Source organism: Corvus kubaryi, unplaced genomic scaffold (assembly GCF_017639235.1).
Source record: "Corvus kubaryi isolate FWS band 111438036 unplaced genomic scaffold, C.kubaryi_AGA036_p1.0 37398, whole genome shotgun sequence".
Lineage (NCBI taxonomy): Eukaryota > Metazoa > Chordata > Aves > Passeriformes > Corvidae > Corvus > Corvus kubaryi.
This window is the reverse complement of record NW_024581137.1, coordinates 35,535,543-35,552,585: the sequence shown is the minus strand read 5'-3', so window position 1 is coordinate 35,552,585 and position 17,043 is coordinate 35,535,543. Positions and strand designations below refer to the sequence as shown.

Below are 17,043 nucleotides of genomic sequence, written 5' to 3'. Positions count from 1 at the left end.
CTGTTACTGGTTGTGAAGCCCACTCCATGTTGTGCACTTCTAGCTCTTTTTAGACAGGGAAGGTTCCTCAGTACTCTTAGCTTCCACCCCCTAAATACACTCTTCCAAGAGAGGATTCCTCAGCCTCTGTTCCTATGCAGGAGTTCGCAGTCCACAAATGCTACTTGAGCATGATGGGAACCCTGACTGCTCCTCCAGCACAGTGGAGGGAGCTGCTGAGAGAGCATCACAGTGGTTTGTGAAAACCACACAGCTCCTTGGGCCTCCCTGTCTCTCCTCCTTCCTGCAGACCTGCCTTTGGCTCCTGTACAACCAGGCTGTATCAGGTTGTCTCCTCCAGGTTTCTAGCCTCAGGACTGTCAGTGTGGGGCTGAGCTCTTCACACTCAACTGGCCCATCACAGCCCAGATCTGCAACTTCTGGGGTTGCCACCTGTGTATAGACTCTGCTGTTAAATCCCAAGTTTGCATATGCCCACCTAGCCCACATGTGATTGGCAGTCTTTTCAGGCCTTGCAACTTGGCAAAATTAGGCCTGTGCATACAAATTTCCCCTCTCATATACCATTTTCCTTCTAGCAGAGTAAAGCCTTATTTGAACATGCTCCAAAAAAATTCCTGAGCATGCTGGGAAAAGCTGGTAGAGGTGTTTAACTTAGGCAATACAATATATTTTTTTCCTTGACCTCACATTTGGAGGCTACTGAGGCTTTTGGCCTTAATTAACACAAAACACATCTGAGGTAGCTATTTTGTGTGGGAAAGCCTAGTTTTCAAAACACAAAGATTGATCAATTCACAAGCCATGTAAAAAAAAGTCTTACAAAGTAGTGGAAAATAGGAAATTCTTGTAAAAAGCAATTCTGTCAGTCTTTTTCTGTGATACATAATCAAATGGAGTTCCACACTGGGCAAATAAGATTGTTATCAAACATCTGCATTTATTATTGGACTACTGCTAAAAATACAATTTTATAACAAGCAGACTACTGTATACAAATAATAAAATCTCTAGTTCTGTAAACTAAGATAGGTATAGAGTGCAGTGTTTAGCATGTAATATACTGTACTAGATCCCAAGGGTTATTAGTAGATGTACAAATCTTGCAGGCAGAACAGTCTTGACCTGGGGAGTTTGACAGTTTATTGCCAATTGCAATAGTGCAGAGTGGTCTGCTGCTTTATTCTATTTGTCAAATTGTTTTTACGAGTCTATCAAGATGTCACTTGTTTTTGTCTGGCTCCCGAAGAGCAAAGAAGACTTGTGGGGTGAAGAAAGAGTTGTCCTGCAGACCTGTTTCAGGCAGTTAATTGCACTGAACTCCACTGATTTTCATGAATCATATGCACATAGACAGTAGAAGTAGCAGTAGTAACTTCTTGGTTCTGGTGCTTCACACCAATATATTTTAATTTTTTTTTTTAAAGTTAATTGTGTCTAAACATAGCAGGCAGTTTTATACATATGAGGAAGGCAATGCAATCAATGGCCAATTTAAGCATTTAAATTTCCTGGTTTTTGCAAAGATCAAAGTTGATGTGAAATCTATCACCTGAAGAAACTAATGAAACTTGTAAGTAAAGGAATGACCAAACTGGATCAATTTTATATAGAGCAGAAACAGACCCACTGTAACAGAATAAAATCTACTTAATATGGACATCAGATTCCAAATGGTAGGTGTTTTTGTAATACAGCAGAAAGTAGCGGTATCTTTAATAATCACATATTTAGAAATGCTCTGGGTAAGTTGGAGACCAAAGCTTCTGTCCTCCCACAAGATGTATGTTTTGGCTCTTCATACAGTCTCATATACAAAAGCATTACAGTCAAGCATGTACATAAACAACAGAAAAAATCCCACTGCTTTGCAATTGAATGGCCTTTCACATTACCCTTGCGCCAAAATAACAACAGATAAAATGGAACATCAGGAAATGTTACATGATATGTGGTTTCTAACATATATGCCTTGCTCTTACATTACTTATACAAGAGTATGAAAATCGTGTTGAGACACCTGCAAGCAACGGCAAAAAAGTTAGCAAAGCAGTAAGGTTCTCAAAAGTAATAGCATTTAAAAATAACGTTTCCAGAATATCAGAATATTATTTTATTCAGAATTCCCTTTTTCTTCCCCTTATGATTTTTCATGTTGTTATCAACTGAAGAACTTTGAGCAATAGTGACCAGTCTGCAGAACTAACTGCACCAACACTTCCATTTGATTGACTGTCTGAACAGCAGTTATGACAGTAGAGATAATTCTGCATGGAACTGGAAGACTAACATAGTGAGGAAGGAAATACAACAGAGAGGTTGTGATTTGTGATTACTGACAAAAAAAAAAAAAAAAAAAAAAAAAAAAAGCCAAAAAACCCCAACCCAAACACTAGTTAAAGCATAATTTTTACTGAAAAAGTCTTATGACTAAGAAACTGAAATACTTATTGTTTTAATGACAGGCTTTGTATGTTGTATGCCAGGAGACCAGCAACAGAAAACGCAAGGTAAAAAGACACTCTTTCTATGTTTGGGTCATTTTTCACTAGGCCTGAGGGAACAGGTTGCACTGGTATCCTGACGTTTTCATTTCTACCACAGTCTATGTAGATAAGGTTATCCTCAACTTTTCCAACCAAAAGAAGCAAAAGATCTTGAACAGCCTGATTCTTCCAGATATTTCCACTCTGCCAAAGGGAATTCAGTTCCTGTTCTGGAAGTGAACTAAAAAGCTGATCTATTTTTCCTTTGTGAACAAATCTGTTCAAACCTTTGCCTTTTGCCAGATAAAAAAGAGCCAGAGGCTGCCTTGAATGATGCACAGTTCCATAGACCTCTTTGAAAGACTCACTTAAGCGTTGAACAAAAGTTTGCATTTTCCCGGAATCTTCATTTAGTTGTTTTTTATTTTGGGGCCAGAACAACAAGGAGGCTAGGAAGAAAGGCTCTACACACGTTTGTTTCACTTCCTGCAGAATGCTTAGAAGCAGACTCTTCAACTCCTTAGGACCACGTAACTTGGCAGATTTAGGTTTAATGCAGTTAAGAACAATATTTGCCAAAATCAAATTCTGTTTGTCTTTCTGAGTTGCTTGTTTATCCTTCTCACACAAAATTGCATATGCTCCTACTATGTCTTCTATTTCTCTGTCAGCATTTCTGTGGTTTCTGTGAAGGTAATTCAAAATGCCGGAAAATGAGTGTGCTTTGGAAGCTTCCACCGCATCCCTGTATGCTTCTATATACTGAGAAATGGACCACTCTGAGTCCTGTTTATTTTTCAGTTGTTCAAAACTGAAATCACAAAATATTTCTGTGTATTTGGTAAAACATTCTTGAACCTTCCCATACAACTTTGCTTCTACCATTTCTTTTTCTCTGGTCTGTGTTTTGAAAAGCACAAAGTAATCTTCAAAAAAGTCAAATGCCCTTTTCAACCTTGATCGCAAATGACACAAAAAGCTGGAATAACGTCTAAGAACCTTGAACATTTCACTGTCTTCACTGGAGTTTTCTACATTCAAAACGCTATTTCCTGACAGATAATTTGTCATGCTTTTTCTACAGTGTGAGTCTTTTTTGCTGAAAAAAGGAACATGCCAAAGGACATCAATAACATAAAGACCAGTTTCTATTTCTCCCTGATAGCCAGCAGTATTGTACACTTGAAACTTCCTTTTAAGTTTTTGATTCTGCAAATATTGTTCATTGACTGCATTTTCAGCTTGCCTCTGAGATTCTTGGAAAGCCTGTGAAGCATTCTCAGCAAGCTCTAGCAGGTTGTCCAGTTTCCCGGCTGCCAGGGCTGCACTCTTTTCTTTGCACTCTACCCAGTCTCTTAGCTCACCTTTAAACACTTGACCTAGTGTGTCTGATATGTATGAATTGTGTTGTGCTTTTTCTTTGGCTGCTTTGGCCCAGTGCAATGCAAGGTCAAATTTCCTTTCTTTAATGTAGAACCTTGCTAGGGCTTGGCAAATGTAAACATTTTGCTCAAATCTAGCAGATGCTTGTTCTAACACACGTTCCACATCACCACGCTTTTCCTCCTTATGAATGGCTTCAATTAAGGGGGAAAATGATGTGTCAGACTCATCACCATGCTCTTTGCGCTGCCTAGTAATCAGCAGGGTTTGTATATCACGAACAAGTTTGTCTTCCTTTAACAATAAATCTTCTTTCAACAGCTTTGATGTAATTTCACTTTTAGACAAGCCATAGGTTAGTTTCAATTCTGTTAGGCAGTGAGATGCTATCAACGGATGAACGATACGAAGACCTTTGTATCTCATGTGTTTATGTGCCTGATCAGATATTAGGATATTGGAACAAATTCCCATCTTTTCTATTAGTTTATCTTTATTGCAGACTGTGTCTCGAGAATTAATTCCTAAGTATTCTTCGCATAGTGATAGTGAAATAATAGATGTTGTTAAATACGAGTTTAACAGAGTTAGATAGCAAACAAGTTGTGCTGGTTTAGAGGCAGTATCTAAGTCATGCAAGGTATTTTTTACCACTTTTTCTATATACTGTGGATCAAAGTTTTTCTTCATAATCATAAATGAATAGAAATTGGCAGAATTTGAATGCACCTTTTCAATATATTCTAGTTTCTGGTCAAAGGCCCTTTGCTCTTTTTCAGAAAGCATTTGTTTTAAAGAAACACTGTTCAAGAAATTGATGGTCGAACTTTCATCAGGATTTTGAGATCTCATACAGTTTAGAATTACCACTGAAGGTTTTACATACCGAATGCCTTTTTCTGTTATAGCTGTCTGAATTTCTTTCTGCAGAACATTGACATTTTCTTGCTCTTCAAAATCATCCACAAGAAGTAACACTGGTAAATAACCTGTGTTGTCATTTGCTCCACAGGTGAGTAAAGTTGTCACCTGTGTTCCAATATCATGTGTTTTACTTTTCAGAACAGCACATCTGAATTGCTTCCGTAAATTCCAAAGGATATGCATAGATAATGTTGTCCCACCACATCCTGGGTGGTGGTAAATGTTGATAATTTTTACAGGTGAGTCATTAGCACTGTCAGATGAAGACATGATTAGGCCTTCAAGCTTTTCATAACTGTCCCTTCTGATAAAATCTGAAGTATAGTTTTCTTCTGAAAAGTAGAAATTCCACCATGATACTTTACCACCTCGATAAAATTCTTCTTCCCGCTCTTTCAGGAAATTTTGAAATCTATCTGTATCCTTTTCTATTTCTGTGTCTTTGCATTCATTTTCACAAAGTATTTCTAATCCTGCCATGGAATCTTCTTTGCTCTTTAGAAGACGAACAGTAGAATGATCAACAGAGGGCAGAAGTCTTTCAGAAGATTGCATGTCTGACGCTAGTTTTATGATGGTACCATTTACCATTTCCAGGGTTAGAGTAGAAATACATTTCTTTGAGAGTGCTTCCTCATGGATGCCTCTAGCTTGAAGAAGATCTTTCCATCGCTGGTGTGTACCTGTACCTATGCAAATGCAGACCATATCTTGTAGTCCCTTTAATTCTTGGTAAAATGTCATAAAAGTTTCAGTAAGGGGATCTACTGAATCTTCTACTATGGAAAGCAAAAGAAACACTATTAAAAACTTTTCATTCTGCTTTACATCTTTGTGTGAAAGAAAGGAAATCATTTTTCTGACACCAGCAGCTCTGTCTCGTTGCCATAAAGTCGAATCCAGTGGTAGCTCATTATTGCCTTTGAAGTCTGATCCACCATTGCATAAAATCCAGTTGGTCTCCTGACGTAGTTTTAGCCTTTTAGCTTGTTCAGAAACGGAACCCCCCATGTGTTCATAGTAATCTGGGAAGTAAAGTTTGGCATTTCGATGTTTTTGGTAAGTCTTAAACACACCATTCATTTCTGATTCAGAATCAAAGTCAAGCACAGCAAACCATTTTATTTCATGTAAAAAGTCTAAGTCTGAAGTTTGATTTGGGAGGCACTTGTTTGTTACCAAAATGTAGTAGTTATAATAAGAGTTCTCTAGTGAGTCCCTGTTACCCGTGAGCAGACTAACTAGCTTTAGTCCTTCCTTTGGTGACTTCTTTGGCTTAAAGTTATGCTCTTCTTCTGCTCTTCTACGACGATCTGCTAAAGTTGTCAAGGAACGTTTAAATTTTTCGCATTCTTTTGTATTGTAAATATTTGTGGAACTAGCTCCATCCCGGATGAAAAAAGCTTTTTTCCAACTCTTACTCTTATATTCATATGTGTTGGTGCAGAAATATTTTGTATCACAGAAGCAGTGTTGGGGAACCACATCTATTTCAATGACAAAGAGATCTGCTGAAGTTCCATTTTGTAATAATACTTCCACAAATCTAGGTGGTCTAATGCAATATTCTGCAATGATGGTGTAGGGGTCATTAAAGTACTTTTTGATGTGTATATTAAAATGCTTAATGTATACTTCTTTGTTGGTAACTTTTATTCCTTCTATTTTCCCATGTGGATTGTCATGTACTCCAAAATGAATAGTGCCATTTGTGCGGGAGTTCATGCAGGCTGCAGCAAATCGAAATGCTTCATTGCTAAATTTCATCAAGATTCCATCTTCCTGTGCATTCTCAGTGTTGGTAAATAATTTGAATTCGTGTGCTGGATCCATGAGATTGGATGCCCCTGTTTCAGGGACATTAAGAATATTATACTGCTTATATCGACTACCATCACTGAAATTATCAAAAGGATGTGGCATACACATCTTTCCAGCTGGCTGCTGGCTGCTTGACAGTGGCTCATCTGTTTCATTCTTTTTGCCAGCTTTGCTTGCTTTTGTGTCTTCTATGGGCTTCATCTTAGAATCCTTCAGTATACTGGAATTAAGTGATTCACAGTTCTTCTTGCACTCTTTCTTTGCCATTTCTCCATCTTTTCCTCCTCCATCAAAACTCTCTTCAGTGCCTTCTTGTTCCACAGCCTGGTTTGAACCCTTACCTAGAATGTCAAGCTCTTTCAGGACGCACGTGATCTGAAAAGCAGGCCCATGAGGCATACCCATTTCCACAAGATCTGCTTTAGTCATCCTCTTCAAAGCAAAGCCAGTCACAGCTTGGCGAAACAGGATTTCTGCATGTTCCTGGTCAATCTTAGCTACTTCAGTTGCCCATTGTTTGACTTGTTCTTTTGTCCACTGTTCAATATGCTGATACGAATATGATTCCTCATTTTTTTTAGTGGTTGCCTTTTCCATTCTTTAAGGGAAAAAAATCACAAAATTACTAAACAAATGAGTGAAACAGTTGCCTAATAGCTGACTAACACATATTTCCTTGCTGTTATTAACCATTAATTTCTTCATTTTAGGATGTGACAGGAAGAACAGCATCTTACATTCTAATTGGTCTCAGTGAATATGGACTTCTGCAGAAAATTTAAAGAAAGAGAAAAAAATTCCCCTTAATAGCATCTAATTTTACTTTATCCTTTCATTTCCTCTGGGAGAATTATATTCATTCTTCTGGAATTTTAAGCTTATGGAATTGCACCCACCTATAGTTGTAGCATTAGTAGTAATTGCCCCTAGGTGTCAGGCACCTTTTCCTGTTCATAGCTCAGTGTTCCTGAAACCAAATTGCTGGGGAGGATGAAAGTTTGGTAAGAAAGTTTCACAGGTATGTAGGCTTGGCAGAAAGATCTCTGAATGTAGAAACTGGGGATGAGATAGAAATGAAAGCAAGTTTTGATATAGAATAAAAGATGTTTTGCTGAAACAGTGATTGATGAGTAACTGAGAAGGCAAAGGTTGGAGATAAGTTGGAAGGAGATTTTTAAGAGTAGGACAAAGGTATGTGACTACAAACAAAGACATGTTTTTCACCAACTAAATAAATCTCAAAAAGAGCATAAGTAAATAGAAAACATGTCTTTACCAAAAAGAGAGATATAGCAGGCAAACAAGAAGTGTTGAGTAGCAAGAAGAAGAAAGGTCTGAGAATTTTCCACTGTAAGCTTAAATTGTAACTTACTTACACTTGTGATTGGATAATAATGACTATAATGTGGTGACGGTAGTAGTTATGATAGGCTATAGGCAAATGTAAAGGTATTGTGTATGGTGTTTATTGGTTGTTATGTGTTAAGATACTCTGCAAAGAAAAGTATCTAATGCTTTGTAACTTGAACAGAAAGGGGCTTCAGGTATGCCTACAGCTGGAGCTGGCAGCTGTAGGGCTGGCTCTGGATACCCACTCCCTGAAATGCTGTAACTTCGCCTATGCAAGAAACAGCTTTCAAGAGAGCCGCCTGAAGTCCAGACATCCCTCGTGCAACTTTCTCCTATACCAAATGACTTCTTAGATTTTTTCAGCAAAACTTTGTTTTCTGAAAGTACACTTGGTTATCTAGGCCACTCTAGTGACATGCTTTCCTTAAATTACTATTTGATTTCCTAAACTGTAAACTTTATTGAGATGCAATAGTAAAGATTTCTTATACCTGGTAGGGGAAAACAGCTGTCCTACTTTTGGCCAAGCTGCCTCCTGTATTAACAAATGATGAGAGCAGAGAAAAAAGTGGGGCTGTGAGCTATGGTAGACTGCAGTTGCTTTTTCGCTTATGGAGTCTTGCTCTTGCTCAGAAAAACTAGTTTCTAGTTCCTTAAAATTCTACTGTGGTAAGCACATATTGTCAAAAATTGAGGGTGCAGGGGGAAAGAAGCTCCATGTTTTTATTCTGCGGCTGAAGTAACTGTTGCTATTCACTGGTAACTCCACCCACGGTATTTGAAAGCCGAGAAAAGAAACTGAAACTAAAGCTTTTCGTGGAGACAGACTTAAACCCAGCAACGTAAAAGAGTGATTTGAATTCCCACCCAATCCATACCTTCTCATAGAGGTACAATTTAATCCTAACATAAAAGCAAACATTGTTATGTCCTTATAACAGTTTTTCCATGTTTTAGTGTTTGGAATCCCCCTGATGAGATCTCTCCTGCGCTGGAGAGAACAGGATACTTTCATTCCACAGACATAATGCAGTGTTTGTATCTTTCATGGTACGTGCTAGTTAATGATTCTGGCCAAATGAAATAGTTGAAAGATGACCTTTTTCCAACATGGAAAACCTGTATCACATAATATCTGCAGAATAGTTTCTTTGAGGTCATATTCTTTAGGATTATTTCACTGTAATCTCATAACAAAAATTTTTCATGTGCAGACATTCAGCAGATTTGGAAGACTTTATCTTAGTAGATTATGGGCAATTTTATATATAAAATTTTTGTCCCAAGAAACCTAAAACCCCAAACTGCAAACCTCAACCAAAACACATGGTATCAAAATAAGCCATCAGATCTTCATAAAACTTTTAATCCTAGAAGTAAATATGCATGTACTTACTGTAACTGTTCTGTTCTGCAGGCTTTTTCCTATAGTTGTTCAACACACATATTTTCTTCAAACAGGAAGCCCAACAGCTAAAATTCAGCTGAACTGCTCTTCTAGAGTATGGGAGAGGAAACCCTTTAAAATCACCTTGTAAACTTCTAACATAAGCATAAAGTCAGAAAGAGAAGGAAGGAAAAGAGTTTTCATAGATGTATGATCAGTTTTCCCCGTGGCAAACATTCATCTCTAGAGGAGACAAAGAACAGTGCCTGATAGAGAATATTTATTATTCCTTACCTTTCCCTTGGCAAAATGGACCTTCACCCTTCCAACACTGTGTCTAAATGCTGTCAACTGGGCAAGTCAAGCTGGGTGTTGCAGAGAAATGGGAGGATATAGGAGCAGGGTGTATGGGAGGTCCTTCTGCTCCTATTACTTCCTCTCTTACCAAACAAAGTTGCTTCCGGTCTGCTTCTTTCTAACTTCCTGTTTGGGAAATCATTGTTCTCTTAGGAAATTAAGGTCAGAATCCTATTCTGGTATGTCTTTTTAAAAACACTTACACAGCACTGTCTTGAGCTGTTATCCAGAAACTTGAGAAATTAGGAAACACCATCTGAGTAATACTTGGCTAATAAAATGCAGAGAGAAACAGCTATGCACTGACCAAACTGTTATGAACTGACCACAGCCCCCCATTCTCCATGCCACTGGGCTGCTTGGGGTGGCAGATGAAGGAGGTAGGAGAGTTGGGAAAGGAGTGAAGTTGAGGCTGGGAAAATGGAGTAGGATGGAGGAAGATGTTTTTGGTTTTTACCTTGTTTTTCACCATTCAACTCTATTTTATTTGACAACTAATTAAATTAATTTTTCCCAAGTCAGGTCCATTTTGTCCATAATGGTAACTGGTAAGTCATGTCCCTGTCTTTTTTTTTTGACCCAGAGATTTAGCATCTTATTTTCTCCCCTATTCTGCTGAGAAGGCAGAATGGGAGGGTGGCTGCATGGGTAGCTGGCAGCCAGCCAAGGTCAACTCACCACAATCCATCAGAATGATACCTGCTCTGAGAAAAATTGGGTGAGGTCATCAGAACACCGCACCTTTTAGACAGCAAAGAGCATCTCCAGCCACCACAAAGCCAGCTGTGGACAAGCCAGCATCTCTTTCAGTTGTTGATGCTGTTAATGCTACTGTTGCTTCCTATCCTTATATGCTTTCCTGTGTACTTTAGCTATGGGTGTTTCTGAAGTTCTGGCACGCACCCATCTGCTATTGCACAGATTCTTACTAGGAAAATTCTTACACCTTGAATCTCTAATTGCTGCACTTGTCTGGAATGCATCCTCAATAGATTGAATGGTATGGCTGTACATTCAACAATCCTGTATGTTCTCATGTCAAGGCCAAAGGAGACAAACAATGCTTGATCTGATGTAACAGATATGTCACCTTCCCAGGATATGGTACAGCTCTGTCATTATTCTAATCATTCTGCTATGAATAATTATAAGAAATAATAATACTGTCATTGACTTAGCATGTGGGACTCAGAGAACCCTAAGAACCTTGAAATGCAGCATCTGCTTTAGATGCTGCTGACCCTGAGCACTTTGTATGTGAACACTGCTGCACCCTTTTTGCTTGGGGGAGAGAGACTACTTTCTCTGGCAGGGGCCTTTGTTTACAGAGGCATAGCCTGCATCCCTGGAGATCATTCAGATTTTCTTTCTGTAGTTGAGTGTGCTTGCTGAGGCAGCTGGCTACTTCTCATCTATAGGAATCCAAGTGATGCCCAAACCGAGCTGTTGTCCCAGAGGGACTGTTGAGTTTCCCCATCTGCATCCCAGTTCATAGGGTGACAGCTCTGCTGCCAGCTAGGGAGGCTTGCTCAGTGTCCAGGTTGCCTACCCCATATTTGAGGTGGCTGGCTGGGAGGTTGTGCAGACAATATATCCTGATATTAACCACATCATTGTTGCTACACATGGATATCTGCAGTTTTTTCATCTGTATCTGTGTATGTGTTAGCTATTTCCATTAATCAGTTAACCAGGTCTGCTGTTTTGGTATGGTATGTTTTGCTTATTTGGCCATCAGCAGCATCCCTTCCCCGCAAATTTTGTTCCTTCAGATGCTATTTGCAGACATTAAAGCATGGAGTTTATTTATGTGGTTCTCTAGCATAAAATCAATTCTTCTGGAATGACTTCATTAAAGTAAAAATTCTTATTGTGCATCAGGTCTACCCTGTAATCTCATTATTCAGCAAAACTGAATCAGAAATACTGTCTTGTTTCTCAGTGACTGGTGTGGAAACCCACCACTGAAATCCTATTGTCCACTGCAACTCACAGAATTTGTTCTCTAATGTATATCAGTAATTCCTGTAATGTTACTGTTCCTTCTGCATTTCTTTACCCACTGAAATTAGAGATCACTAGTTATTTCCAGTGTGATCTGTAGATCTGACTGCCAGCAGTTCTCCAGTTTCCAGTTATAAAGATTTACAGAGTTATTTTTATTGCTGCTATTTCCTCTAATTTCGTCATATTTGACAAATCATTACATGTACGATATTTTTCTGTGATTTCAGCCTTTACTCTATCTTTTGACACCTCTAATTCATGATTATTACCTCACTGTATTTCTGTTACCTTAATAATTCCTCCTATCATGTTGTGTATGGGCACCCGAAATAATCCAGTCAGCTCCTTGAGCTCTTCTCGTTAGTGAAAAAGCACCACGTTTGCCTGATCTTTTACAAAACTTGCTTCTTCTTCCCTTAAAAAAAAAAAAATTAAAAACCAACCTCTTTTCCTTACTTTGTTTCCTAAGTTATTACATATCTTCTATTATGTTGTTTCTCATTGCTCTCCAACTGGTACTCACTGATATTTATCAGTTCCAGCCTCTGCTCTATTTCTTAAATGTGGGGGTCACAGAGAGGCCTCCAGGGCTTTTTGTCTTCAGAGGAAAATAACTTCTGTGTCCACTCTGGCAATAGTCTATGAACCTTTCTTTAACAAGTCTTACTAGTCACAAAGGTCTGTATTTCCCTGATGCTGATGTGGCTCTGTGTCCATGTCTGTCGTAATTTCCTGTTTGCCTATCATCCTCTCTCAAAACTTCCTGCATGTTACTCTTCCATGTAGGATTGCACTTCCCAAGACTTCTCTTTAAAGAAAGGAAATGAGAATGAAATTTCAATTGCAGTCAGAAATACCCACAAATACAGTGATCACTGCATTGCATTCTTCATGTTCTCTTGCCTGCTGCCACTGGCCTTGCCCACAGGAAGATCTATTCCCTGGCCTTAACTTAAATACTCAGTTTCCAAATAGGAAAAGTTCAATGAACTGAAAATGATCCTTTTCCCTGGGAATGAGTCCTGCAAGCACTGTAATGATAATAGAAACCAGTCCAGAGACAGCAGAACCTGCTAGGAGCAGTAATCAGGTTGGTGTGGATACTTTCTCTGTAGTTTTCGATTTATCAGCCAGCAGAATTGATGTTCAGATTGAGACTCACACCAGCCTTTCTTGGTTGTGCACTTTGATGAGCTCACAGCCTCAGGGAATCCCACAGGCACTAGCCTGCATCTACATGATCTCAGTGCTCAGGCAAAGAGCAGCTGTACTCCTTTGATTTTTGCAGGCCTGTTATCTGTTGAGCCCGTCTGTGGGTGTTAGTATCATTTTCTTAAATTGCAGCTGTTTTCTGATTGTATGGTGTCATACTGTGTTTCCCTGAGCTGTGTTGTATGGGCTGATGTGACAATCATTCCTTCCCCCAGTTCTGGCCTCTTCCTTTGCACTAGATGACTGTGGGACAAGCTGGTCCAAGGAACTGCAGCAATGTTACAGATCAGCTTAGTCTATGGACAGGTCAGATCTGGTCAGCTTTCTCTGAGGCTGCTTGAGCTCCTTACTAGCATGGAGCAGACCATGCCAGTGGAAGGAGTCCTTTTCCATGTCTTATTAAAGATAGAGGAAAAGTGATCACAGCTCCTTTTGTTAGCATAAATCTTTCTACATACTGGAGGACTTCATCTTTCTTTGTATCTTTTTACTCCAAGATAAAATATTTTTTAGGCTTTTTCTAAACTTTTTTCCTCATTTATTTTGCTTCTCAAAGGCTTTCCACATTTGGCTGTATTTTTCAGACACACTTCAAAAGAATTTCAAATAGAATCTACTTTTCTCAGTGTCCCAGCCTGCTGTTTAGAAAGGGGTCCTGAATATTCGAAGGTACTTGGAATTTTCTGTACTTTTAGATACAACTTGTGGATGGGACTAAGCATGATGGACTTAAAGGACTTGAAAAGTGATTGAAAGTCAAGTTTTGATTTTAATATGGTTTGATAAATCAGCATACCAAAAATCAGCAAGCTGAAGTTAAAGAAGAAAGTGTAGTTCTAAGGAAAACATATGAAAGATGCCCAACACAATTTTTGTTTTCTCCCAGATAAACGTTTGTCTTGACTTTTCAAGACATCCTTATTCCATTATTATTAGGATGAAAAAAAGTTATATAGAAGCTACTTTTTAGCCCTACAAGAAATATAAAATTTGTAGCTTGATGAAGATATCAGTGTTGACATTGGACAGTACTTTCCTAAATAAGAACATATGTTATATTTGGTTGTGGTATGCTATTGTAATGAGGTACTCTAGTTCAGAAGCCCTGCCCTAATATTCATACATTTAATTGTATCTGAGTCATGAGATGCTCTGTGACCAGCACTTTGGACTTTGCCCTGGAACACAGCACATAGCCTGAGGAGATACATACATATTATCTTTTTAGGTGGAGCAGGATTTCCAACATGCTGGTATTTGCATTTCATGTTTAACTGAACTGGGATACAGATTTATACTTGAATGGGCTCCTTAGATGTCTAATCTTTTATTTGTCTTCTTTGGTCCTTGTCTGTTGTATATTTACCACAGATTCTAACCAAGAAATGATCCTTTGCTTTTTTTCCTCGATATTTAATGACACAGCACAACTGTCACTTTCCATTGCAAGGCTGCATCAGTTTCATTGCTTACAATGGGATCCCTTTAAATCCGTCTGTGATGTGTTTGGAAACTTTTGCCACAGTTCCGTCTCTTTCTACAAAAGCCTTGTGGTTTCCACAGAAAGGCAGTGACAGAGCTAGACTCCTCTGTAAGAACTGGGCTCATTTCATACATTCAGGAGTTTTTACAAAGAACTACTTGTTGAGAAAAACATTTCCGTACAAACTGACATGGACTTTTATATTGTCAGCCAGTGATAAATTTTGGGTACTGCACATTGTTTTTAAAAGATGCTTATGAACATTTTGAAGTGTGTACATTTTTGTGTGTGAGTAGAGAATATACTCAAAAATACATCATGACTGACTAATGTGTTCTAATATAATGGCATTAAAAAACATTCTTGGCTGGATGCAAAAGTATTCTCAATACAGACATTTAGCCACCTAGAAAGTAGCTTCTATTAATCAGGAAGCCTCTTACAGGACACAGCATTGAGAAAACAGTCCCCCTTCAAATGTACAAGTCACATGGGACATGATCAATTTGCACATCTGTCAGAAAGTTAATGTTTACTAGTATTAGCTCCTTTCCCTTTGTCCTTCTCACTGTCCCAAGCATAGTTCCCATAAACTCCTGCCATGTCCTGTGGGAAGCTGTTGCCCTCTAGCTCCCAGAAAGATGTACGATATAAATGCATTGATAGCACCACACTGGTGACAGATTTCCAAAGGAATCGTGCTAACACTGAAGAAAGTCCATAGAAAATATTGTATTTTAGAAAATTATATTTTGTCTGAGTAAAGCAAAAAGTAATAAAAAAGAATAAAGCTACTTTAAAAACTTTTAACCTGAGATCATAAAACAATGAGGTGTCTCCTTTTCAAGGCTAAGCTTTCTACAGGTAAAGCATGGAGGTACATGCACAGTATTGTGTTTGTATTTTGCCATCATATCTTGCTTAGCTGGTCATGCATATTTAAGGAGGTGTTTAATGGAAGCATACATTCCCTTTTCATTAACATGAACTCACTGTGTTGTAACTGCTGCTGTCATTTTTGCTGAGATCTACCTACTAATCATCTCCCTCCCTGAGCTCACAGAATCAGTGTGACTGAGGCTGGAAAGCACCTCTAGAGATCATCTGGTCCAACTCTTGCTCAAAGCAGGGTCTCAGGAAAATCTCATTCCCTAACTATTATACCAATTAATCTTTGTAGTATAAAATAGTATTAACTTTCTTTAAACCATATGTATAGTTTACCTTGGATACTGAATAGTCATGCTTAAGCAAGCAAACTAAAGAACCCCAGCTCATTGTAAGAAGGACAACCTGGTTCCCAAGATAAGGACTTTGCTTCTTGGAATTTTAATACCTGTCCACGAAGAATAAAAGATACTCCTGGGCAACCAAGATAATGCTAGCATTCTAGCCCCTCTAACATGTATTTGAAACCCTCTCACTGTCTGTCGCTATAGATAAGTAAGTACAGCAAGACTGACTCTGGGTGCATCTCATCAATAGAGAAGCAGGAGGATGAAGACATCATCAAAATGTAGTTGCTTTGCAAAGTTTTATTATGATTAGTAAATATTAGTGTGTGTTCGTTAATCAGCAGTAAGTGAAATATGCACCTGAATGCCTGCACTGCTTTGAATGGGACACCTCCTGTGCATGAATAAAAGAACTACTCTCATAATTCTATGCTTTGCATCACAGCTGGTCTCCTTATATGGCATGGTCCAGTGCAAATTTTAGTACAAAGGTCAACTACAGCAGGTTGCCTGGGACTGCATCCAGTTGGGTTTATAGTGTCTCCAAGTATGAAGACTCCAAAGCTTCTCTGGTCTGTGACCACCTCGACAGTATAAAAAGTTTTTCATGTATTATGAACATTGGTAAGATCTCCCTGAGGCATCTCTTCTTCAGGTCCCAGCTCTCTCAACTCACCACTGTATGTCAGATGATCCTCATCATCATTGTGGGTCTTTGCTGAATTGCTCTGGTGTGTCCATGTCTTGTACTGGAGAGCCTAGCACTGACTGGACTCAGCAGTCCTGGCGTGGCTTCAGCAGTCCTGAGGGGAAGGGTCACCTCCCTCAACCTGCTGGTAGTGCTTCTCCTAATGCTGCCAAGGATACTGTTGGCCTCCTTGATTTTGCTGCAGTCTTAAAAGGACTGTGGAATATAGTCTGGTGGCCTGTAAGGGGTTAATATTTCAAAGCCATAACAAAGTGCAAGATGGAGCATTCCCATATGAGCAGTGGTGAAAGCTGATACTCTTCAGTATACTTACAAATTGCTTTTAAGATGTGTAGTAAGAAAGACCAAGTACTACACACCACCTTGTGATATGATACAAGTGCCTGAAGGTGCTGTGACTTCTGTTGCTGTTCCTACACTTCAGAATCCCAGAATTATGGCTTATCTGCCCTACCTTTGATCTCAAGTCCACACCACAGCCTTACTTCATCAAAGAAAGATGTTCTTGACCCTCATCAGCAGGCAAATGAAACGGCAAAAGCCTCCACCAAAAGGAATGGGGGGAAAAAAACAAGAGAGGATTTTTTTAATTCCCCCTGTCCCATTTCACATTGCTTTCTCATTATCCCCATCTCATATTTGAACTTCCCAGTGTATACATCATCTAGTTCAATGGACACACACTCCAT

The 17,043-nt window shown here is 38.9% G+C and overlaps 1 protein-coding gene across 2 annotated transcripts; it reads right to left on the bottom strand.

Annotated features, from left to right (window-relative positions):
• Nucleotides 1-915: 915 nt before the first annotated feature.
• Nucleotides 916-9,795, bottom strand: LOC121671682 (sterile alpha motif domain-containing protein 9-like). Of its 2 annotated transcripts, XM_042043728.1 has the most exons (3): nt 9,646-9,795; nt 9,361-9,461; nt 916-7,212 (listed from the first exon to the last, which is right to left on the bottom strand). In XM_042043728.1, the coding sequence occupies exon 3, from the start codon at nt 7,209-7,211 to the stop codon at nt 2,448-2,450; it is 4,764 nt and encodes a 1,587-aa protein (XP_041899662.1). In that variant the 5' UTR covers nt 7,212; nt 9,361-9,461; nt 9,646-9,795; the 3' UTR covers nt 916-2,447. The 2 variants fall into 2 exon arrangements, with proteins under 2 accessions (XP_041899662.1, XP_041899663.1); XM_042043729.1 differs by lacking the exon at nt 9,361-9,461.
• Between the last annotated feature and the right edge of the window lie 7,248 nt (nt 9,796-17,043).